This window comes from Conger conger, chromosome 12 (genome assembly GCF_963514075.1).
Source record: "Conger conger chromosome 12, fConCon1.1, whole genome shotgun sequence".
Classification (NCBI taxonomy): domain Eukaryota; kingdom Metazoa; phylum Chordata; class Actinopteri; order Anguilliformes; family Congridae; genus Conger; species Conger conger.
The window spans coordinates 28,944,044-28,970,052 of record NC_083771.1 but is presented as its reverse complement, the minus strand read 5'-3'; the positions used below and the strand labels follow the sequence as shown (position 1 = coordinate 28,970,052).

The window sequence follows — 26,009 nt, the reverse complement described above, 5'->3', positions numbered from 1 at the left end:
CTTTCTATTCAGTATTTCTTTATTGGCGTAAGTGCATATAACAATGTTGCCAACATGTTTAACAATGAAACAAGACAAGCAGATTATTATTAATTGGCAATAGAAGACATCAGCAATAGAAATAAATAGTCATACACACACGAGCACAAACACACACAGTAGGGACTCGCACACACACACATGAGCACAAACACACACACAGTAGGGACTCTCTCATACACACACACACACACACACACGTACAAACACACACAGTAGGGACTCACACACACACACATGTACAAACACAGACAGTAGTGCTCCTCTTTTTGGTATCCCCACAGGAACAAGAAAGCATCAGCGTCAGCGCAGTCCAAACCGGATTCACATGATCTCACATTTCTATGTTTTTCTTGTCCAGAGGAAATGTTCCAGATAGATATCTGCTGGGTGTCATTTGTAGCTTTTAAAATAAATTCATCAGATAATAGGTTAAAGCATTTGTCTCCTTTTCTATAACCTCAGTTTCAGTGCAATAGCCAACCAAAAGAGTAGTAAAACTCTATCCAGTAAGCTTACCTTTTTTGTTTAGCCCTGCAATTGAATACGTTTGTCTCAATGTGACCTGATATACACAGGTGTGTTAACCACACCAGAGAGAGTTTGAAATGCGAGTACATTTTTCCAATGCACCTTGCCCACACAATGGGCGGAAGTGTACTGTAATTATCAGGGGATTGGGTGTTTACCTCGAAAGGTTGTGGGTTTGATTCCCAGCTACGATGCTGCTATTGTACCTTTGAGCGCAGTACTTAACCCAAATGGCTTCAGTACAATACCCAGTTGTATAAATATGTTGCAAGTAAAAAAATAAAATAAAATAAAAAACTCTGTGTAAGAGCATCTGAAAGCGCTCATGTTACAAGCCTGTAAGATTAAAACTCCTCTCGGTGACAGCTATCCATCTATAGGTCGAAACCAGATCAAACATTTTAAAAATGAGGAATAAAACCGTAGTAGACAGAGCAAGGGAGCAGGAAGGAGGGAACGGGTTCACTAACTTCCCCCGACACTCTTAAGCACGGTTAGTTGGGGGCGAGGGGCAGGCTGACAGCAGAAGGCAGTGAGAGGGGGCCGGCTGGGGGCAGGGCAGGGCAGAGCGCTCCAGCCAGTTTTTCATTTTTTGCCGTGACGCAGAAACAGACCCCCCTCCCTTTCCCACCCCAACCGCCCCCACCGTCAACCCCCGCCACGGGGGCCCCAGGTACACGGACCCCGCCGCCAAAACCCCGCTGAAAAAACAGCCCGGCTTGGCGGGCAGAGGGCCGATTGGCTCTGTGAGCCAGAGCATAAACTGATTGGATAATCTGAGTTTTTAAAACAAGAGCTGGGGGTTAGAGGTGGAGTGGTGAAGGGCGGGTGGGGGAGGGGTTGGTTCGACCAACATTAAATTATGAAATTCTGTCAGCAAACCATGAAAGGAATGTCAGGCAGGCAATTGTTCTGGACCTGCAACCTTAAACAGGACAAAGATAAGTAGGTAAATATAAAATGGAGCAAATCAACTCATTACAGCATTTCAATGAGAAACAGACATCTCTATAAGGATATTATGCGTTCACTTCAATGATGATTGTTGACTGCAAAATAATATTAAAAGGACACATTAATTCCTTTGGCAACTTGGTCATCTTCTCCAGGAAAAACAACAGTATCAGCACTGATTGTTTTTGTTGAATCAATAACCCATAATGACAAAGTGAGAACATGTTTAGACATTTTTGCTAATTTATTAAAAATCTAAAACTGAAATCTCTCATTTATGTAAGTATTCAGGCCCTCTAAATTCAGGACTTTGTAGAAGCCCCTTTGGCAGCCATTACAGCTTTCAGTCCATGCTGCATTATTTCAACACTCAGAAGCAAACCATAACAATATCCAGCAATACAATAAAACATTAAATAAAACAACAGTAGAGCCAAGAAAACATCACATCGATAACAGTGAAGATATATATATATATACATATATTTATATATCAATTATCAAGTTATAGTACTACAGTTAGGTCTGGAAATATTTGGACAGTGACACAATTTTCATAATTTTGGCCCTGTACGCTACCACAATGGATTTGAAATTAAATAATCGAGATGCAATTAAAGTGCAGACTTTCAGCTTTAATTTGAGGGTATTTACATCAAAATTGAGGGAAGGGTTTAGGAATTGCAACAATTTTCATACATAGTCCCCTCATTTCAAGGGACCTAAAGTAATTGGGCAAATGAATATAATCATAAATAAAATGTTCATTCTTAATACTTTGTTGAGAATCCTTTGCAGGCGATGACTGCCTGAAGTCTGGAACCCATGGACCACCAAACGTTGGGTTTCCTCCTTTGTGATGCTTTGCCAGGCCTTGACTGCAGCTGTCTTCAGTTGTTGTTTGTTTGCAGGTCTTTCTGCCTTAAATTTTGTCTTAAGCAAGTGGAATGCATGCTCAATCGGATTGAGATCAGGTGATTGACTCGGCCATTGTAGAATATTCCACTTCTTTACCTTGAAAAACTCCTGGGTTGCTTTCGCAGTATGTTTTGGGTCATTGTCCATCTGTACTGTGAAGCGCTGTCCAATCAACTTTGCTGAATTTGGCTGAATGTGAGCAGACAGAATGTTCCTATAGACTTCAGAATTCATGCGGCTGCTTCCGTCTTCTGTCGTATCATCAATAAACACTAGTGACCCAGTGCCATTGGAAGCCATGCATGCCCATGCCATCACACTGCCTCCACCATGTTTTACAGATGATGTGGTGTGCTTCGGATCATGAGCCGTTCCAAGCCTTCTCCATACTTTTCTCTTCCCATCATTCTGGTACAGGTTGATCTTAGTTTCATCTGTCCAAAGAATGCTGTTCTAGAACTGGGCTGGCTTTTTTAGATGTGTTCTGGCAAACTCTAATCTGGCCTTTCTATTCTTGTGGCTTATGAATGGTTTGCACCTTGTGGTGAACCCTCTGTATTTGCTCTCGTGAAGTCTTCTCTTTATGGTAGACTTGGATAATGATACGCCTACTTCCTGGAGAGTCTTCTTCACTTCACTAGATGTTGTGAAAGGGTTCTTCTTTACCATGGAAAGGATCCTGCGATCATCAACCGCTGTTGTCTTCTGTGGACGTCCGGGCCTTTTTGTGTTGCCGAGTTCACCAGTGCGTTCCTTTTTTCTCAGAATCTACCAAACTGTTGATTTGGCCACTCCTGATGTTTCTGCTATCTCTCTGATGGATTTTTTCTTTTTTCGCAGCCTAAGGATGGCCTGTTTCACTTGCATTGAGAGCTCCTTTGACAGCATGTTGTGGATTCACAGCCACAGCTTCCAAATGAAAATGCCACACCTGAAATCAACTCCAGACCTTTTACCTGCTTAATTGATGATGAAATAACAAGGGAATAGCCCACACCTGCTCATGAAACAGCTTTTGAGTCAATTGTCCAATTACTTTAGGTCCCTTGAAATGAGGGGACTATGTATGACAATTGCTGCAATTCCTAAACCCTTCCTCCAATTTTGATGTAAATACCCTCAAATTAAAGCTGAAAGTCTGCACTTCAATTACATCTTGATTATTTAATTTCAAATCCATTGTGGTAGCGTACAGGGCCAAAATTATGAAAATTGTGTCACTGTCCAAATATTTCCGGACCTAACTGTATGCTTACACAGCAGTACTGTATCTATTGTAACCTGCGTGTTGGGCCTCAAAGCAGCCCTAATGGCACACTACAGATGTGAAAGATAAACCCTCTCCCTCTCACCCTTCCCGTGTCCCTCCGTACAGTAAGGTAGATCAGAGGTAACAGGATCCACACATTGCCCTAGTAACCCAAACCCCGCCCATCTTACCCCACCTTGGGTGTCAAAGTGAGCTCTCACTTCCAAAACCACATCAACTCACCATAGCCCTGTTGTTCACACTGACCCAGTTCCCATCAGAATGTACACATCTACGCAACTACATATTCCTTTTTAGAACGCAACTAAAGAAAAAATACTTATTCACTGAAATAATGTCTGAGGCAGGCAAGGAGGGGAAATAGTAACTCACACAAAAGGGAAAAAAAGGAATTCTGTATGCTGTATACAAAAACCTGCATCGCCATGTTTCACTAACACAGAAACCAGAAAAGGCCGAATTAACTATTTCAGCTTTGTAGTGCAACACACTATGGGACACATACATTTACATTTCAAATTATTGTTTTAATGCTGCTGAAAACAAGGTGAAGCTGGTCATGGTTGGTTTTATGGCTGGGTTGCTTAAGCTGGTGAAGCTGGAGGTGGAAAGTCCAGTCCCAGAAAGTAAAAGTATTTAGTTAAAATCACCTGGATTTGCTAAATTTGCACACTAAAGGAGATGCAGCTGATTAGCCTCTAAAAATCAGCTGGTTGAGTTCATGGCTAAAGAAAAAAAACCCCCACAGATGACAGGACTTTGAGCCCAGCCCAGGACCTTGCACCTCTGAAGCTGCCAAACTAGCGTGTTCACTGCCAGTCTGACAGTCCAAGATGGTGAATTCGCTCATCATACATTCCCAGCCAAGGAGTCAAAAAAACAACCCAAGCTGTGGACAAGCTAGACTAGGGGTGGGGAGCTATGGAGAGGGCAGATGTGTATGTACGCATGTTCTTATTCCCACCAATTAATCCTGGTTTAAACAGCTGCACACACCACCTCCTGTTCACCCGTACATTAGACCGGTTTCATACAGGGACGCAACCGTCCTTCATTAGCTTATCAAGTAATTTAGCTGAAAACGTCAGAGCACGCAAAAGACTGGCCAAATTAAATACTTAAGCTTGGAATGAAATCCAGAAGTGGATACAGCGCTCCTTGTGCACTCCTGCGCTCAACCATCCCGAGTTGGTCTGTGCTCTGATTTCCAGCAGGAGAGTGCAGCTGATCCCAAAAGCTTTAGCGTCTAAGCTCTTGTTTTCTTTTCTTGACACTTCCATTATCGGTCACAAAATGAGGCTTGTGTATAAACTAGAGATACTGCATAGCAAATGCGCCCCCCCCCTCCCCTCACAAACGTGATGGAATAACCGGCCATGCCCGGTGCCTTTGTCATTCCTGCTCCAGAGAGACGGGAACAAAAAGAGTGTGGGGAAACACAGATTGTGGAGGCTGTTTATACCATAAAGAAGTTATATCACACTCACGCAGCCCTGCTTCCTAACAATAGTCTTTTTGCTCATTGTTTTTTTTTTCAGCTGCAAACATTCAAACATTAGCATTGTAGTCAATCCATCTTAATTTACATGCGTCTGCCCTCCCACTCTCAGGAGCTGAATTTATAGTCTTGTACTGTAGTTTGTGTATTAAAAAGGGTGTCACACGTACAAATGAGAAAGAGAAAGCTAGGTAAAGGTAAAGGTTTATGAGAGCAAAGTCGTTTTTTAATCCATTCGGCTGTGGGGTCCATGTTTCACACTCACATTCAGCGATTATTCTTTTATTCCATTTTGATTTTATTTATTTTTTTAAATACCATTTTGTGGTGTGAGAAGACTGTGCTACCCGGCCAGGGATGAGGTACTGTTAAAGACTGGGGCTCATTAGTTCACCTGAACACAGCTGACCTGCGCTTGCAATAAATACCATATCATATCAATTTTGCTGTGGTTAGCCTCCTGCGGCAGCAGGTAAAGTCTATCTAAGGCCAGGGAGAGCCAGAGGGATACGTGGCCCAGGCTCCAGTGTTTGTAATGTCACACCCACATGCCCATACTTCCACTCCCTCCCCTGCATTCACTCAAATAAAAAGGACCAGTCTTTACACTGAATACAATGGACGTGAACCATTTCCACATCAATTGTTGTGCATTTGTGCATTGTTAAACCGGAGCCAAAAAAAAGAGAGAGGGTTTGAAATGGACGCAGTACATTTTTTTGCTGTGTATTGATAATATCATCTTATTTATTTTCATAGCAGACGCCATTACTCTAATGCGTATTTCAGCTGCAGCCTGATCCATTATACACAGCTGGATGCAAACCAGGGCAGGCTAAGTGCTCTGCTCAAATGCACAGATAGATCTGCCCCTCCCGCAATACAAACCCAGTGCTGCCTGTAAGTGGCCCATATGACTGGAAACCTTATTTTCATTTTCTTCCCAGCATCCTTGGACTAGCCTTTAGAGCAGAGGGGAAAAAAGCGCTATACACCACCACCCATCAAGCAAGCCATCAGCACCACCTCGGTCCACTAAAAGCAGAAATATTCACCAAATACTTTCCTTTTTTAAAAAAATTTTTTATTCTATTTATTTTATTATTCTTATTCTTTTTTTATTTTTATTTATTTATTTTTTAAATCAGCAGTTGTTGAACAGAACGCTGCAGTGCATTGTGCTAACAATGTTACAGCATGGCTTTTTTTTTCTTCCCATCCCCCACTTGAGCCCTGATGCGAAGACAGGGCCTGCCCAGTCTGCCCCGCCCTCCCCTGCCCCCTGGGAAATCTCAGTGTGAGTAATGCGGTAGCTTCCTCATCACTGCAAGGGAGGCTCAATATTGGCATGCATACCACGAGGGGGTAATCCTACACCCGGACCGGCCAATCGCACGGGAGCCCGTGGGATACAGAATATTTGCACAGCCAAACGACGTGAACAGGGCGAGGCCAGTCTGGGACGCATGCTGTGGGTGTGGTACTGGCACTACAACAGGGATCCCATCCTGAGGATACCAAATTCATAAACGCCCTTTGAAAGAAACTCATATAGTCCACCCCCCCTACCCCCTCTAAGAGGGGAATTTGGTCCGCAGCACCTGCTCTAAACCTGAGCAAAATGGACCTTTTTTTTAATTTACATTTGTGCCCTTTGGGATTTTTAAAGCCACCTTTTTGTGTCTCACATTTTGTATTGATTGCGTTACATTTTTGAAAAGCTTTGAGTTTCTTATTTGTAATTGTCAAAACACTTTTCGTTTAGGTTTGTTTAGTTTTCCTTTGTTAACTGTGCATGTAAAATCCTTTGGCCCTTAGTTCATGTTTGTTGCGGTGTTAAAATGATTTCTCCGATTAATTGAATGCGTTTTAAAAATAAATATTTTTAATTGTAAAGAAACCAATAAAAACCCATTTATATTCTGTGTGGATGATGGTGCCTTTTTCTCAGTTAGGGTTTATTTCCAATAAGACAACGCATACCAAGAACATGTCCAAGTTCTAAAAGCAGCCTACTCCCAAACCGGTACTCTGCCAGTAAAAGCAGATTTATGAAAATAAAAAGCTAAGAAATGCATAATCTTTTTGTAATTTGATAAAAGGCATAAAGAAGCTAACAAAACCCAATAATACATAAAACTGTGTGAATCAGTTGAAAAGTTAGTTAAAATTTAAAAAAATATATATATATACATATAGAGTGATCAAAGCAGACAGGAAGGTGACAGTAACGCAAATAAGCACACATTATAACAGTGGTATGCAGAACAGCATCTCTGAACTGCAATGTATCAAATCTGTAAATGGATAGGTTATGGCAGCAGAAGAACACAAGAAAAAAAAAGTCTAATAAATACCTAATAAATGTACAGTGGAATGGCAAATACAGTTGTAAGAATCCCATAGAGATAAAATCACAAAACACATTTTCAAATGTGTATTGTGTATCTCGCTACTTTCTCATTTGTAGGCCTACAACATGCAAGCTGTCTGTGGCCCATCTGCAGTGCTGGAGGCCATCCCTGTCGGCCCCGCACCCTGCTCCTCATTCTTCTGTCAGCATCCCGGCTTTCAATGCACTTTTTCTCAGGCGATACTCCATGGCAGGAGCATCTTTGCTGCAGCGTGGCTCTAGCAAGTCACTGCAGCCTCCTGACCTCTGGGCCACATAAGCAAAGGCGTACTGTTAGCCAACACGATGTCCACGGCCAGCTAGCACTACTAAATTAATTAACAGTATGTAAAGAATGAAATGAATGAATGAAAACATATAAGATTAAATGAATCCTACATAGGCTATTGTATAAATCGTATGAACTTAACTGTAGTAATAAATGACACATACAAGCGAATAGGCTATCCCGAAGCAAAGCCTAGACAAGCCAGGTGGGATAAAATGTTCATTGTTATACCGCCTTTCTTCAATGTGAAGCGGATTAATATAGCCGAACTGCAAGGGTTAAAACCCGTCTGTTCCTACACTGCAGGATTAGACTTTACAAAAAGGCTTGTTGGTGCATTGAGAGGTCTTGGGCATTTGCGCTATTCGAACTTTGATCGTTTTCGTTTCACCCGCATGCTTTATCTTATGTTTTTAAACTACCCTAATGAAACATTAAACCCCTGGTCGCGTCACGAGACATGACTTTGTGGACTGCAGCTCAGCCGGTGGGATACTTAGCGAAGGGAAATCGAGTTTCGTCTCGACGTTTACCCAATTGCTTGCTGTGATTTTTCGCGGAGGTACCCCTGCAACTTACTACATAGGCTACATATCATTTATCGTGGGGCTTCTGGTGGCAGCTCGCACTCGTTGGCCGCTTTCTGTCGCTGACATTTCGATTCTGGATTTGGGACAATCGCTTCCCGTCGCTTTAAGTGGAACAAGGCGTGGCAGGACTTGCTCTAAAAGAGACCACTGACGACGGGAATGAGTCGGAGCAAGCACCACCCTTCATTCAACTACATATAACTTTTTCTCTTCAGCACCTCAAGCTCATAATATGCAAATGCGATGCATGTTTTATCCAGTAAAGTGCACAACACTTTATTCCTCGTTATTCATACTAGCTTCCATGTACTGAAAAATGCTAGGTCACGTTGTAGCCTTTCCTATCGATTTTACATTCGGTTCCTCGTCCGCCTTACCCCAGATGTTCCCGTTTGCTGCAAGAACAAAGGATACGTGCTTTCAGTTAACGTACATTATATTCTTACTAATGGACCCACTTTGTTCCTCGCAGACTCCGCTGCAGACTGTCTTAAATATTAATTTTATACTGCCGCAGCAGACAAAAAATGGAGGCAACGCTATACGATTTTAGTAGAATCCGTTTACATAGTTTACAGAAAAGCAGGCGATCACCGGCAATTCTCGGTGTAAACATTTTTACAAATTTTATCGCCATCAAAAAGTTGCGATTTTCCAAATATGACTGATCCAATTGTCTGATAACAAAAGCAGCTGCAAATTGTAACATTCAAGCCCGGTCTCCGTTGTATTTCATTGTGTGCATAAATCCAGATCATAGCCTACACACTTTGAAAGCGTGTAAAATGAACAATCTAAATATTTATTATTTCTCTATGTACAGTCCTGTGGCATGATAGCTACATAACATGCAACACAGAGTTAGCCTAAATAGTCTACTATAAAACGCAACGACCAATTTCTCGGGTGTTTTGTGCATAATCAGCAGCTGTTTGAAAGCGATTTTTGCTTTAAGGTTTTATTAAAGAGCACGTCAAGTCGTTACATCACACATCGCATACAACTCTTTAACTGTTTCAAGGTGATATGTAGCTTGCAAATGTTTCAGAGGGATATACATGGTGACACTGCAACTGTTTCGGAATACCTGAAGGCAATGGTTAATCAAAATTACATTTCGTGCACTAGCTAGCATTGGGCGGAAGAAAGAGGTTAACGGAAATACAAATAAGTGGGCATATTTATAAACTATTGGAACGACAAATACCCATAGCCTATTCAAACATGCAATTTCCCGTTGGGAAATTTCCCATATCGGCTAACAGTTAGTTTCAGTGCAGCCGTCTAATGTGAATGACGTAAGTCTTCAACCAATCAGGGTGGCTTGTACGTTCACAATTCGATTGGTTTCAAAAGTGCATAAAGTAGGCGTTTCTAAATACTAGCCAATGGCTGCTTAAGGTTTTGTACTATATCTTGCATGACACCGACAACATACTCTAGTGGTGTGCTGAATTGGACATTGCAGTACTGGAAGAGTAGGATAGGAATAAGGCACTTTATATATACATATTTTTGTCTTAGCCTACAACTTTTCCGATACAAAAATGAGGGAAATTGTGCATCTTCAAGCTGGACAATGCGGTAATCAGATTGGGGCAAAGGTTAGTACTTTTACATTAAACAATATATACGTAGTAATACGTACAATATAACAAGTAATACGTTTTTAAAAAGAAAATTCGATTTTTAAGATTGTGTTGAACAAGAGAACAAATCTGATGCATGAAAATCCATGCCAATTGAGCTATATCCTATATTTCTATAGCCTATAAGCATTTAAAATGGAACGATTATTCTTGGCTTGAAGACTAGTCTTATAAATTCTACATTTAAAAAATCTCTATTGTATAGTGTTGCGGTATGCGAAAAAGAGAACATTGCGTATAAAATCTCGCCACGTTCTCTAATGCTTTCTGTAGCACTGGGTAAGACCGCCACCTCATGTTTCATTGTTCCGGTGGTCATTTGCTGGATCGGTTATTTTAATGAATATTTATTTGACTAATTTTATATAATGCATCATTTTTTTTTTATACAAAAAAAAAAAAAAAATCTATATGCATTAAAATAATTGGCCGAGCAGCAGATGTTATCCGCCGTTGTCGTAAATTTCATTCGGGATGACTCGCCATTTCGGATGGAGGTTCTGCGTAGGCACGTTGTAGCGAATGACGTCCTAGGTTTTAGAATTTAAACCATTGTCTAACCAATCGGTGGATACGGCGCGCGCGCGCGGCTCCATGCTCGCGGCTTTTTCAGCCCGCTTCTATCAAAAGCGCCAGAATGATCTTGTATGAAAAATTGGAGAAATATAGATTTATAAAGTGTATTTTTTCTTTACAGCTATATCCAGAGAGATTTGCCTATGTTTGCCTATACCATTCCCCATATAAATATGCAGTAGCCTTTGCTTGCCCTAATATGAAATTGAAAAAATGTTGATGGTGTTTTTTGTATTAAACGATTAGTGAAATTGTATAGTAGTAATGCGGCAATTAGTAAGTTGTTTTTCCCCTCTAAACTTTCAGTTTTGGGAGGTGATCAGCGACGAGCACGGCATTGACCCAACAGGCACTTATCATGGAGACAGCGATCTGCAGCTGGACAGAATCAATGTATATTACAATGAAGCATCAGGTATTTATTGTCCCAGACACGTTCTGCTTTCCAAATGTGTGTGTGTGAGAGACTATTTGTATTGGATAATGCTCAAATATCCTAATTATACTTTGATGCATTCAATCACAGGAGGTAAATATGTCCCCCGTGCTGTCCTGGTGGATCTGGAGCCCGGCACAATGGACTCCGTGAGGTCTGGGCCGTTTGGTCAGGTGTTCAGGCCAGACAACTTTGTCTTCGGTAAGTGGAGATGTTTGTTGTGCAGTGGAGCTTATTGTACAAATCAAGTAATTCATGGTTTAAAAATGGACAATTCTGAATCCTATGGAGACAGGATTATGGTTTGCCCTGGAAAAGGTGCTGCTTCAGTCAAGATGTCAATGCTGTTCCTTCACTGTGTTCACAGGCCAGAGTGGTGCTGGAAACAACTGGGCGAAGGGCCACTACACAGAGGGAGCAGAGCTGGTCGATTCAGTCCTGGACGTGGTGAGGAAGGAGGCTGAGAGCTGCGACTGCCTGCAGGGTTTCCAGCTCACCCACTCGCTGGGCGGGGGCACAGGCTCCGGCATGGGCACCCTGCTGATCAGCAAGATCCGAGAAGAGTACCCCGACCGCATCATGAACACGTTCAGCGTGGTGCCCTCTCCCAAAGTGTCAGACACCGTAGTTGAACCATACAACGCCACCCTATCCGTGCACCAGCTGGTAGAAAACACAGACGAGACCTACTGCATTGACAATGAAGCTCTGTACGACATCTGCTTCCGCACGCTCAAGCTCACCACGCCGTCGTATGGAGACCTCAACCACCTGGTCTCTGCCACCATGAGCGGGGTCACCACCTGCCTGCGCTTCCCTGGGCAGCTCAACGCCGACCTGCGCAAGCTGGCCGTCAACATGGTTCCGTTCCCCCGCCTGCACTTCTTCATGCCCGGCTTCGCCCCCCTCACCAGCAGGGGGAGCCAGCAGTACCGCGCCCTCACTGTCCCAGAACTCACCCAGCAGATGTTCGACGCCAAGAACATGATGGCTGCCTGCGACCCCCGCCATGGGCGCTACCTCACTGTGGCTGCCATTTTCCGTGGCCGTATGTCCATGAAGGAGGTCGACGAGCAGATGCTGAATGTGCAGAACAAGAACAGCAGCTACTTCGTGGAATGGATCCCCAACAACGTCAAGACCGCAGTGTGCGACATCCCACCCCGCGGCCTCAAGATGGCCGCCACCTTCATCGGCAACAGCACGGCCATCCAGGAGCTGTTCAAGCGCATCTCCGAGCAGTTCACCGCCATGTTCAGGCGCAAGGCCTTCCTCCACTGGTACACTGGTGAGGGCATGGATGAGATGGAGTTCACCGAGGCCGAGAGCAACATGAACGACCTGGTGTCCGAGTACCAGCAGTACCAGGACGCCACCGCGGAAGAGGAGGGCGAGTTTGAGGAGGAGGGAGACGATGACCTTGCTTAAACCACAGATCTGAGCTGTACCATTTCCCTGATGCACTAAGCATTGTCTGTTTTTGCCCCTTTTATTTTATGTTGTCTTTACCATTCCGTTATCTTTATGTACAGAAGAAACTTGCCAATAAAACAGCCTTTTAAAAGTACATTGTGCTTTCATATGTTGTGCTTATGATAAAAGATTATAGTCTGTTTTACATGTCCTGCATTCACAACTCACCAAATCGTTTATGATTCTTATGAACACACAACACTGAGTGGTTATGGTTTGTATGCTAGGATTGCAGACAAAATAGTTCATAAAATTTAGTGATGCAAACATGATGACATCTCAACCTGCAGGATTCTTTTACTCAAGGTTGGGTGCAAAGACAAATGGCCAATATAACCATTAAGGATGAACTTGATGCACTGTTTTAAAAATCTCATTAAATTCAGGTTGAATAAGACAAATGTTATGTTAAAAAACAATGCGGTTTGTTTGAATAATTTAGAACTGTTTTGTATTACAAACTTGGTGGCCCCAGTTATGCCACATAAACTACAGGCTGCCCCAGATGGCACTGAAAAGATGAGCATGGATGTCTTAAGAAAACTATTCCTTGAAAAGGATGCAAAGACTTGCATGAAGTCAGCTAAGTTATATATGAGTTCTGGAATCTACAATGAATGTGAGGATAAAGTGCGGACTCACCTTTAATTTGACGCAATTTACATCCAAGTAGGAATTACACTATATTCCGTATATTGTCAGTACATGATTATTCAGTGTGCTTTATACAATGAGGGATTTGCGGAGCAGTTTGAGGCTGGGGAATGAATGAGCATGGATCCATGAACTGCAGGGTCTTGCTTTTATTTTTCCCCCTCTGCTGCAAGATCATCCGGTGTCATATTTAAAATTTCTACTCCTATTCCTATCTGCTACATGCTAACATAAAGCATGACCTATTCAACTGTACAAATTAAGGTCAGGACGCAAATCCCAATTTCCCAAAAAACAGGTTTGTTAATGCTGTAATTCTCTAAAAATACAATGCAATACAACAACCAAAAAAAAAAGGAATTATCCACAGTAAAGCTTTGCCTCAGTGGTTCAATGTCCAAAGCGATTTGCTGGAAATCCAAACGGATTACCCATTGAGGGAACAGTCCTCATTTGTTTGGTAAAGAGTCCTCAAATGACAGGAGGTGGGTGTGTGGCTCTGCCCTTTCATAGATTAGGCAGTAGGCAGACCGGGATAGTCGACCGCTCGCATGCCAAAGCTGAGAATAAGGCCTTAACATGGGGCTGAGGTCGGGGGTGGACAGATGGCCAGATGGCCAGATGGCCAGCGACACAGTAAGAGAAGAGGATTGAGAGGAGCATCATTGCTACATCCTTTACTTGAGGACTTGAGGTTGAGAAAGGCCATGACTAAGTGACTGGACTGCATTACGTTTACTGTAGGGGCTAACACTTTCCCTAGCTTCTAGGGTTAATTAACGCCATAGAGAGCTTGCTGTGGGTTGTGAGATCAAAATGTGTAAGAGGCAATCGTTTCTGTTGATGTTCACTCGCGGTTTGCCTGCCCTCCCTGGAATCGGGTTGTTGCTGCCCCCGTGTGGCCAATCATGCTAAATTCATGCACAAACCAGTGGTTACACGCATGCTTTACTACCCCGATTAATCTGATTAAAACTGGCAAATTGCTGATTTCAACAATGTTGATAGATGAATGGATTTATTGGAAATGGAATTATTTTTAATACAGAAATGATCATAACAGTAATTTGGGATAGTTATTCTATTAACCAATTCTATTATTTATATTGTGCCATTTGCGTGGTTATTGTTTGCTGTATGATATGATTATTTCCCTGATAAAATGCAAATTTGGGGACTGGTTGAATCAGACACTTGTGATTTTTAAACCCACAAAATATTTTTCAAAATCTCCATCTTACAGCTGAAGTTGGAAGTTTACATACACCTTAGCCAAATCCATTCATCCATCCACTCAGTTTCACAATTCCTGACATTTTGTCCAAGTAAACGTACCCTTTCTTAGGTCAGTTAGAATCACAACTATATTTTAACTTCAAACATTTCAGGTAGTCTTCCAGAAGCTTCTCACAATAAATGGCTGGTTTGTAGGCCTCCTTGCTCACACACACTTTTTCAGTTCTGCTCACAAACTATGGATTGGATTGAGGTCAGGACTTTGTGACGGCCACTCTAATACCTTGACTTTGTTGTCCATAAGCCATTTTGCCACAACTTTGGAAGCATGCTTTGGGTCATTGTCCATTTGGAATAGCCATTCGAAGCGACCAAGCTTAAACTTCCTGGCTGATGTCTTGAGAAGTTGCTTCAATAGATCTACATTATTTTAATTCCTTATGATGCCATTTATTTTATAAAATGCACCAGTCCCTCCTGCAGCAAAGCACCCCCACAACAAGATGCTGCCACCCTTCATGCTTCATGGTAGGAATGGTGTTCTTCGGCTTGCAAGCCTCACCATTTTTCATCCAGGACATGTTTTTTTTAATGGTTTTGGAGTAGTGGCTTCTTCCCTTCAGGTTATGTCGATATAGGACTAGATTTACAGTGGATATACACTCACTGAGCACTTTATTAGGAACATTTGGATAAATAAAGGTCAGACTTGTCAAAGCTGACAGTAATGAAAATAACCACACATTACAACAGTGGTATGCAGAAAAGCAGCTCTGAACACACAATGAATCATAACTAAGTGGATAGTGGACGAACTCCTCCCGCAGTTGATAAAACTAAACAGAGCAAACATGCCAATCAAACGTCCACACACCTATTTGGTAAATGGTTGGCATTTATATAGCGCCTTTATCCAAAGCACTGTACAATTGATGCTTCTCATTCACCCATTCATACACACACTCACACACCAACGGCGATTGGCTGCCATGCAAGGCACCGACCAGCTCGTCAGGTGCATTTAGGAGTTAGGTGTCTTGCTCAGAGACACTTCGAACAGCCCGGGCGGGGGATCGAACCGGCAACCCTCCGACTGCCAGACGACTGCTCTTATTGCCTGAGCCATGACGCCCATTGGTCGCTTCCCCTTTGTTAAGCGATACGATTTATACTTTCTATATCATATTGTTTTAAAAACATCCCGCTGACATAACATTGTTGGAACGCTGAGTTTGCAGCAGAAACCCAGTCCAGAAATTGAACAAACGTAATTCACGGTAACTGCTGGGAGAATTAGCAGCTTCCTTGCATCATCGATTGAGCAATGCAAGAATGAAGTTACTAAGCTAACATGAACGTTGCTGCAACAACCCAATTAGCAAAACCGGAAGGTTGAGAGACGTTTTGACGGACTAGGTTAACCCCAATTAGGTTAACCCTAATACAGCTCTGTATTTACCTGGATATAGCATGGCTACGTCCTAGTTGGTAGAAAACTTTCACTTTTCAGCCAAAGGTAGCCGGATTTCCACCTGAAAATCGTCCGCGGGTGATGGATTTTCTTTTGTAAAATCCATCCAGTTTAGGTAGCTTTGCTACCCTTTCCTCCTGGTTTTTTAAAATCCTTTCTTTTCTGCGACCCACGTTTGTGCTTTAAGGGCATTTTAACACCAGGCAGCCACATGGCGTACAATATTTTACGAATCTGACTAGCTATCAACACACGATCAAGACACTTCACATTGGGAAACAGCAAACTTATTTCGCGGCAGCACGCTTTGCATATCAGAAAATTATACCAACACCAAATTAACTAGCCTGCCACAAGTCATTTCCATTGAATACTTTATACAATATAAGATTTTATCTGTAGAACAGACACACGGTCTAAATTGGCATGATCACAGACTATTCTACAAAGAAAGTACAATGACCATGACCGAGATGAACTTATTTAAGGATATATAAATACTCACCATTTCCATGTTTAAAGTAATGAGCGTGTTATTTTCCAGTGAATGGTTATAATATAAAGATCTGTTAGAAAAAAAGAAAAGAAACGGACATACTGATAGAAGACACGCAGAGTCACAGGCAGCTGCACCGCTACTGACCCGTTTTCCCCAGCATCATCTTCACGATGTCCTTTTGTTCTGGGATTGATTTGCACTTTTCGCACCAAAGCACATTCATCTCTAGAAGACAGAACGCGTCTCCCTCCTGAGCGGTGGACGGCTACGTGGTCCCATGGTGTTTATACTTGAGTAATATTTTTTTGTACGGATGAACGTGGTACCTTCAGGCATTTGGAAATTGTGCCCAGGAATGAACCAGACTTGTGGAGGTCCACATTATTTCTTCTTCTGAGGTCTTGGTTGATTTCTTCAGATTTTCCCATGATGTCAAGCAAATTGGCAGTGAGTTGAAGGTAGGCCTGAAAATACATCCACAGGTACACCTCCAATTGACTAAAATTATGTCAATTAGCCTATCAGAAGTTTCTAAAGCCATGACATCATTTTCTGGAATTTCCCACGCTGTTTAAAGACACAGTCAACTTAATTCATGTACACTTCTGACCCATTGGAATTGTGATATAGTGCATTAAAAGTGAAATAATCTGTCTAAACAATTGTTGAAAAAACTTACTTGTGTCGTGCACAAAGTTCCACAATAACTCAGCAGAGCATTGTGCCAGTCTCTCTGTTCAGACAATGGAAAATTTGTGAAGACAATTTACGGTGTGGCCTGAAAGTTTGAAAAGTGACATTTTCAGCTTTACTGGTTGTTTTGAAGGTGGCACGGATGGTGCAGTGGGTAGCACTGCCGCCTCACAGCAAGGAGGTCCTGGGTTTGAATCCCCGTCGGCTGGGGCCTCTCTGTGCAGAGTTTGCATGTTCTCCCCGTGTCTGCGTGGGTTTCCTCTGGGTACTCTGGTTTCCTCCCACAGTCCAAAGACATGCAGGATAGGCTGATTGGAGAGTCTGAATTGCCTGTAGGTATAAGTGTGTGAGTGAATGTTGTGTGTGTACCCTGCGATGGACTGGCAACCTGTCCAGGGTGTATTCCTGCCTTTCGCCCAATGTATGCTGGGATAGCCCCCCTGTGACCCTGTTCAGGATCAGCGGGTTAATGGATGGATGGTTGTTTAGAACCCTCTTTTTAAGGTTTTACTCCATTGTATTTAAGTTCTCATCCCTGCAAGTCATGTAATGTGCAGGAATGTTTGTAAAATGCTAAATATATAAGCTGACACACAAGCATTGCAAAGTTGCACAATGCTTGTCTGGGAAAAAAAGGTGATGGTGACTAGAGAATGAAAACCATTCCAAATTCCCATTATAACCGAAGAATAGCAATTTAATTATATTACACTAATGTAGATGGAGCCTTTTCATTTGGTCCATTCACGACTGGCGCTGAGGAACCAAGGCACTTTAATTAAGCTGGAAAAAAACCCCTATATATTCTGAGCCAAAGACAAAATAATTACATTTAGTGCAGCAGAAGTGGTTTTAATTATAGAGACGGCACAATCTGGCCCAATTTTATGGAACTCTGAGAGCTGAGCATAAACGTCTGGATAGCGGGAGGGGAAGAGGAACTTTAAATTGATTAAATATCTGCCGTGTGCAAAGGATCATGGGAGAAAGCGTTTGTCGCTTCTGTATTACCCTCCCATCTGCCATAGCAGTGCTTTGTCAATCAGCACCTGTTTTCATCTAATTAAGGCATATATTGTCATCTAAACAGCACTTGTATCACAGTGATGTTCAGTTTTTTAAATAATTTTGCAAGCATACTGGGTCTCTTGCTGGCTCATACTAACTACTTTGCTAGTTATTGAGGAGGACTTTTCCTTCCTAAGGTATGGTTACCTTTTCGTTCAAAAGATGTTCAATATGAACGTTAACTATGTTTCGCAACATTTTTGTGAGTGTCTTGTTGGGGAAATGTATTGCAGAATTAAAGTTTGTACTTGACCACAAGGCTGCCCTCTCAGTTCTGTAATATTGTGTTACTGGGAATTCAGTTAATTCCTCTTCCTTTTTAAAAATGTCATGTGATGTTTCGGTGCTCTGGAATACAACCCACGTGTTTTAGGGAGAACGTTAGGGAGATCAAAGATTGTCTAAACAAGTAACAAGATATAAAACACAAATTTAAAACATCCCATCTCAGCAGCAGGGCTTTATAGGATTACAATATATCAGGGTTTATCCCTTTATTAATACCTGTCCAGCCAAGGAAGCCAAGCAATTGTTTAGAGACTCTGGCAAGTTTGTTTGTTTAGGGACCAACTCTTAAGTTTGTGGCATTTTTTTTTCTTTTTAACAGACGGGACAGACACATGGGATAGACAGATGGGACAGAACATTACAATATGATTATGGTAATTTAATAATAAAAAACCAAACTCTGAAGTTTCACGCTTTAAAAGGCTCTCATCTGCTCTATGTAAATTAGTTCTACCCTGTAAACTGCCCGAGAGGGACTCCGACCATGCAAGACTTCAAATCACCTTCCCTCTTGTTCTTTCTTTGTCACTCACTCGTCCTTCCTCTCTTTAGCTCTTTCATTTACAGTCTCTCAGTCTCACTCACTCAGTGGCCATATGCCCGTCCTTGAGTGCCCAGCCAGCATGAGCTCATTAAGACTCTGCAATGATTGATTACCTGTGGATCATGGAAAATGAAGAGCTGTGGTGCCAGGGAAAAGGGCCCCCTGCTGGCAGGAGGGTGCATTGTCGCTCTGTTAAAGGAAAGAGAGCCCATGGGAGCCCTGCAGGGGGGGAAATAAAGTCACAAAAAAGACTGCATGAGGATGAATGTAAAAATTCTGAAGCAATTCAGAGCCAAGCAAGTTCACACCCTGCAGGCCACACTGTACTACAGGACAGCCAGTGACTATTTTGCACCCTACATTCTATAATTCTACACAGTATGGTAAGAGAGAATGAGTACCAACTCCCCACTGAAAACACATAACAGCCTGTGGGTGTCAGGCTCATTGATAGAAGCCCTCTCCCACATTGTCATTCTTCTGCCTCATGAAGCATGTTTGCCTCTGCAAAACAAATGAATCCTTGCACATTGTTATGAAAGCAACATTTATGTGTGAAAGAACAAGGGCTTTTGATTAAAGCTTTCCCAGTGAAATGCGAGTGTTGCACTGATATCAGGATGTGTGCATACACTTGTAAGTCACTTTGGATTAAAAGCGTCAGCCAAATGACTAAAATGTAAATGTAAAATGTAAAATGTAATGTGGACTAACCACCAGGAGGCAGTGTAGGACAAGAAACATAGCTTTTGTTTTGATTTGGACAGGCTCTCCAACTATATTCCTCTGCTCAGATCCTGGGATGAGGACAGCCTGGGAAGTTATTAGATAGTTTTAAGTGGAAACATAATTGTCACCTGTTCTATAATGATCAGTCGGGTAATCATAATCAATTTTTATGTAAAAATGTTCACCTCTGTAAAAATGTTAATCTTCATTTTGTAAAGCAATATCATCTGCAAATCCAAAGTCAGAATAAAAATATAGTTTTTAAGCTTTTAAAAACAAGATATCAAAGTGAAAGTAAGACCAGAGTTGTGCATTATTTGGAGGCTAGGCAGCTTGTCACCGTTCTCCAGTCACTAACAGCCACATCAAACGAAACGCGATAACTCTCTTGACTTCAGGAATAGAGAGATAGCATTGGTATCATTGGAAAGCTTAAATTCTCCTCTTTCTTTGTTTCCAAAACTCAGATCAGGTTTTGGGGTCAATACAACAGATTTTGATAGAGCAGGCCACAATTGTGAGCATTCCAGTGCAGTTTAAATCTCCATCAATGAGAGGAAACTGAAAATAATATTAAATATGAAATACTATTCATGTAAATATGAATATCTATAATATGAAATATTGTTTTATCACTGTTTTGCATGTTGTGCAAATGCTAGATTTTATGCCGATTATGAATATGCCAACAAAATACTTTTGAATTTCAGTTTGAGAGAGGAAAAGGTCATACAAAAATATAAAATTGTCTGGAGCTTTCCCTGGTTGAACAGAGGGTGGGTTAGTGCTCTGTTAATGTTAAACAGCATTAGCCCTGTAGCCATTAGCACCGCAGCTCAAATTTTACAGCCGGGTGGGAAAATTAATTAGGTTTAAAACACCTGCTAGCTACTTCTCTGTGTGGGAAAAGGAAGGGGATCCAGTGTTGGCCGTAATTACATTACATTAACATCACACTCCCCTGGAAATGGCTCCAGCAGTACCAGAAAGAGCAGCCGTCGGCCCAGGGTTATAGAAACACAGCCAATATGGCTCCAGGACCTGGATCATAAAAGTTAGGGGCTGCAAGCCCATCACTGAAGCTATGGGAAAGCAATCTTTCTGAGACCCGAGACCTGTACAAGACTGACCATAAACACGGTTTGTTGTTGTAATTTCATTTCATTTCATTTCAGTAGAGATTAATATTATTTATATAAAAACTAGTGAGCTGTCAATTGATGCTCCAAAAATATTTCCTAAGTTAACCACCCTCACCCAGAAAAAGGAAGGTTAAAAAATCTGTGAGATCCAAGGTCACAAGGTGGTGGGTTTCCTACCCCACAGCGTGGCACCCATCCTGGCTCCATAAACAGTTCCAGAAGATTACCACAATCTCTATTTTCATGTGGCTTGCAACGAGACTTCTGAAAGTGTCAACCATGAAAAAAGCATTTTAGAAATGTTTAAATATAATGTCATGGCCACCTTCTTTCAAATAATAGTTCTGAAATGTCAGGCCAGATGCTATCGCAGAGTTCGGCGAGACGTGTCTGAGGTGCTGACTTTCCCCAGGTCCCATGGACACACAGTTTACTGGCGAGAGACAGATCAGACGTCTGACAACGCTTAATGCATCATATTGCTCGTTCCCCTCCCCTTAGACAAAGACAAGAGGAAGATTTCATTTAAAGCTTTCATTTCACTGGCATATTAACTCATTTTGATGGATTTACTGCTCATAATGACATACAGTATATTCATGTTATTTGTGCATTATTGTTATTGTTATTATTATTTTTATTACTTAATTGGTGTAGAAGTCATTCATGAAATAATTATATATACATATATATACATATATACATATATATATTACATTACATTACATTAATGGCATTTGGCAGACGATCTTATCCAGAGTGACGTACAATTGATTAGACTATCCTCCCCTGGAGCAATGCAGGGTTAAGGGCCTTGCTCAAGAGCCCAACGGCTGTTCGGATCTTATTATGGCCACACCGGGGATCAAACCACCGACCTTGCGGGTCCCAGTCATGTACCTTAACCACTACAGGCCGCCTCTGTGTGTGTGTGTGTGTGTGTGTGTGTATATATATAGTATTTCTTAAAGCAAATTAAAGTAGAGGATAAAGGGAGGATAACTGAGAAAGAGACTGACAGAATGAGAGAAAATAGGAAAGGGGAGGAATGCAGAATTGTTTCCCAGGAGAGTGGACGGCCGTGTGGTTGGCCCCGGGGGTCGTGTGCGATGCGGGATTTTAATACTGCCCTCATTTCCGACCAAAGCTGCGATAGGCATCTTCGCCTTTCTGGCAGGCTCCGGCCCCCTCTCTCTCCGCCCACTCGACAGCAGGAAGTCCAGATTGGGAGGAGGCGATATTATCACCTCATCTCCACATCCTGCTTGCTCATTTGTGATGTCACCTCCAATGTATTCAGGTCTTAACCAGAACCCGGTGTAATTATTTTGTGGTTCCGGGTAAAGTAAGTCTCACTCATGTTGCGGTGTCCTTAGACTCTTCCTGTAACAGCTGTCATGAGAGGAGACATGTTCGATATGAAAGAGAGATATTCAGTGTAAAAAAGGCAATAATGCGTAAGTCAGAGGAGAGGTATTTACAAGAGCAGCCATTTTGAAAGTAAAGGTAATCAAGTAAATGGTGGTGGTTTAAGGTGAGGGAACTGGTATATTTCAGTAAGGGTCAGTGTCCCTAATGCATAAAATCACATAGTATCTGTTGGGTGCACACAATCTGTTATAACGGTTTGTAACGGCCCATTCTGCCAGACCAAAAACTGATGCTGGTCCAGCTAATTTTGCTGTCACTGCAGGGTATTCATCTATGAATGGAACCGGATGGAAAATTCAGTGGTTTCTGGAAATCTCTTTATTTCATTATTTTTTAACCTCATTCGCCTCTCTGACACACATGAACACATGACCACATACACACACACCCACCATTGATTTAATTATGCCCCCCTCCCCCCAAACTCTCTGTCTCTTTCTCACACACACATAATGCAATTCAGTACTTAATTCAGTGCCTCTTCAGACTGTTAAAATTTCAATTCAGATTGTGATTATGTTACATAAGCCCGCACTCCCTCAGCTCACACACTCCCTCAATGAACACCTCTGGGAAAGGTTTCTGTGCATCCACCCGGCCTTCTTTCTCTATGGAGTCTCAATGTGGGACAGTGCAGTTTAACGGTTCGAGGTCTGGGCTTGTAGCTTAGAGGTTGCCAGTTCAAGTCTCAAGTGGGGCAGAGCAGTGCCCTCGAAAAACATTACGGAACCTGATTTGCTTCAGTAAAATATAATGATACATTTACCATTTACTCTCATGTTTCAATGTTTTTTATTTAGAAAGAGATTTTTTTTTTCGGAAAACTCAGGTGCCAAAATGATTGGCACCCCTAACAATGATTGTAAATAAAATGTGAAATTTGCATTGGGTAAAATACAATTAGTTAGTTAATTAGTTAATTTGTCTAAATTAAATATGTTGTGTTTCACTAGATTAGAAAATGAGGTAACAAGCATACAAAATATCCATGTCAAAAAAAAAAAACTGTTAATTCACAAGACACAGATGTTAATTGGCCATCACAAGTCAGGTAATGGGTACAAAAGAATACAGAAACGGTTAAATATTCCACTTAGCGTGGAATGTTTCATATGGAATGGGTGCAACATTGCCAGGAAGAGGATGCAAGAGCACATTATTCCCACGGACGGTAAGGAAGATGGCGGCCATAAGGTACCCAAGGATCACAGTTTGGTGGCAAAATGAAATGCACACAAAGAGAAGCACCTAATACCTACTGTCAAATATGGAGGTGGATCATTGATGTTTTGCTGCCAGTGGTCCAGGGTCACTATTTAAGATCAATGGCACAATGAATTCAACAAAGTACCAAGAGACCTTGTCAGAAAATCTGGTCGCCTCTGCTAGGAAGCTCAGAGTTGGTCATAGGTAGATTGTCCAAACCTCAAAATCCACACATACATCCAGTCTCCAGACTTAAATCCCACAAAAAACCTGTAGTGTGAACTGGACAGGGGGGCATAGCAAGGATATCAATAATTCTGAAAGGTTCTGCATGGTGGAATGGTCAAAAGTCCCTCCAAATGTGTTCTCTGACCTTATTACAAATTATAGGGAAAGACTCATGGCTGTCATCTTTGCCAGGGGTGTTTATATAAAGTATTAAACCAGGGGTGGCTAATTATGGAACCTGTTTTTTGAGTAAACATATTTTTAATTTGAAAAATGTGAGACTTTGGATGATTCCACTGAAATATTAATAAAGCACACTGTTGGAAAATAAAGCTTGTCAATAACGGTATTATTTTGTAGTTAGTTTTTTGTGCATATTTATCAAGGGTGGCACTAATTCTGAAGCCCACTGTACATCTGTGCAAATTAATGATGTCAGATAAATATAGAATAATTTAGAGAACTTGCATAAATAACGAATGTATGGCAGTCTCCACTGATGTTCAGCCTAGATGAAAATAATAGGTGTTTGGGATGGGAGGGAGTGTTCTTCCTGCTCTGTCCTGGACATCATCTCAACATGAGTATGCACACACATGTGTGTGTGTCTGTGTGTATGTATGCATATGTGTGTCTGTGTGTTTGTGTGTGTATGCACATGTGTGTGTGTCTGTGTGTGTATGAACATGTGTGTGTGTGTGTGTGTGTGTCTGTGTGTGTATGCACATGTGTGTGTGTCTGTGTGTATGCACGTGTGTGTGTCTGTGTGTGTATGCACATGCATGTATACATGTGAGTGTGTGTATGTGTGTACCTGTTTGTGTGATTGTCTGTCTGTTGCGGTACCCCTCTGCTATCACTAACCCCCATACACACACACACACGCACACACACACACACACAAACACACACACATGCACACATGCACACACACGCACTCACACAGACACACTCACACACACACATACACATGCAGCAGACACGTACAGGCACACACACACACACACACACACACACACACACACACACAGCAGACACATACAGGCACAGGGGAGTGTAATGGGTCTGACTGTAAATGAGGTACAAATGAAAAAGTGTAACTGGGGGAGCAGCAGAGAGCTGAGCATGTCTCAGGATCAGAGAGCGCTCTAATCCTCTCATTAATTAGCCTGGTTGTGTGTGTGTGTGTGCGTATGTGTGTTCATGTGCATGTCTGTCTGTCTCTGTGTGCTCCTCCAATCCCTCTGTATCTGTACTCTTCTGCTATCTCTAATCCTCACTATATTACTACATTTAAATGTAGTCATTTCAGCCAATTTCAGTTCAAGTGACTTTTTAAAATCCTCAGCATATTTCCAGGAGCAATTGAGGAAAATATTAAAATACTATGTACAAGCAGTGTGCAATAGCAGTGGGCTATGATTGCAGTGCCCCTGCCTGGGAACTAAACCGGTAACCAGTTACAAGCCCAGTATACACTCAGTGACCACTTCATTAGGTAGACGTGTACACCAGCTTATTAGTGCAAATATTTAATCAGCCAATCATGTGGCAGCAACTAAATGCATAAGAGCATGCATACATTGTCAAGAGGTTCAGCTGTTTTTCAGACCAAATGTCAGAATGGGGAAGAAATGTCATCTAAGTGACTGACCGTGGAATGATTTTTGGTGCCTGACAGGGTGGTTTGAGTATCTCAGAAACTGCTGATCTCCTGGGATGTCCATGCACACTAGTCTCTAAAGTTTGCAGAGAATGCAGAGAAAGGCCAGACTGGTCAAAGCTGACAGGAAGGTGACAGTAACGCAAATAACCACAAATTACAACACTGGTATGCAGAAGAGCATCTCTCAACAAGCAACACATCAAACCTCTAAGAGTATAGGCTATTGCAGCAGAAGATCAATATAAAATAAGTCTAATAAATACCTAAGAAAGTGCTCACTGAGTGTATATACACTACATCACGGGCCGGTTTCACAGACACAGATTAAGCTTAACCCTGGATAAACTGAGTTTTCAAAATACACTTTAGTCTAAGACTAGGCTTAGTCTGTGTCTATGCAGCTGGCTCTAAGACTCGTGGTGCCTGTTTATTTTGTGTATTTCAATGAAAGATCACAGTGTCTTAATCAATGTGCCCCAGATTATAAGTCTGCTGACTAGCAAGCTACATACACACATGCAAGCACACACACACACACA

General features: G+C 41.9%; 1 protein-coding gene and 1 long non-coding RNA gene across 2 annotated transcripts; one reads left to right on the top strand and one right to left on the bottom strand.

Annotated features, from left to right (window-relative positions):
• Positions 1-7,339: 7,339 nt before the first annotated feature.
• On the bottom strand, positions 7,340-16,930 carry LOC133141681 (uncharacterized). The gene is made up of 3 exons (XR_009710118.1): positions 16,620-16,930; positions 16,482-16,542; positions 7,340-7,869 (listed from the first exon to the last, which is right to left on the bottom strand). It is a non-coding gene; the product is annotated as an uncharacterized LOC133141681 (long non-coding RNA).
• On the top strand, positions 9,915-12,709 carry zgc:55461 (beta-tubulin family protein). Its single transcript, XM_061262281.1, has 4 exons — positions 9,915-10,085; positions 11,013-11,121; positions 11,233-11,343; positions 11,510-12,709. The coding sequence occupies exons 1-4, from the start codon at positions 10,029-10,031 to the stop codon at positions 12,568-12,570; spliced, it is 1,338 nt and encodes a 445-aa protein (XP_061118265.1). The 5' UTR covers positions 9,915-10,028; the 3' UTR covers positions 12,571-12,709.
• Positions 16,931-26,009: the final 9,079 nt, after the last annotated feature.

Excerpts from the sequence above, each read along its gene's own strand:
- zgc:55461 (XM_061262281.1), top strand. The coding sequence starts at position 10,029 with ATGAGGGAAATTGTGCATCTTCAAGCTGGACAATGCGGTAATCAGATT. Across the intron at positions 10,086-11,012 it reads GTAATCAGATTGGGGCAAAG|TTTTGGGAGGTGATCAGCGA; the intron begins GTTAGTACTTTT and ends CTAAACTTTCAG. Across the intron at positions 11,344-11,509 it reads GCCAGACAACTTTGTCTTCG|GCCAGAGTGGTGCTGGAAAC; the intron begins GTAAGTGGAGAT and ends CTGTGTTCACAG.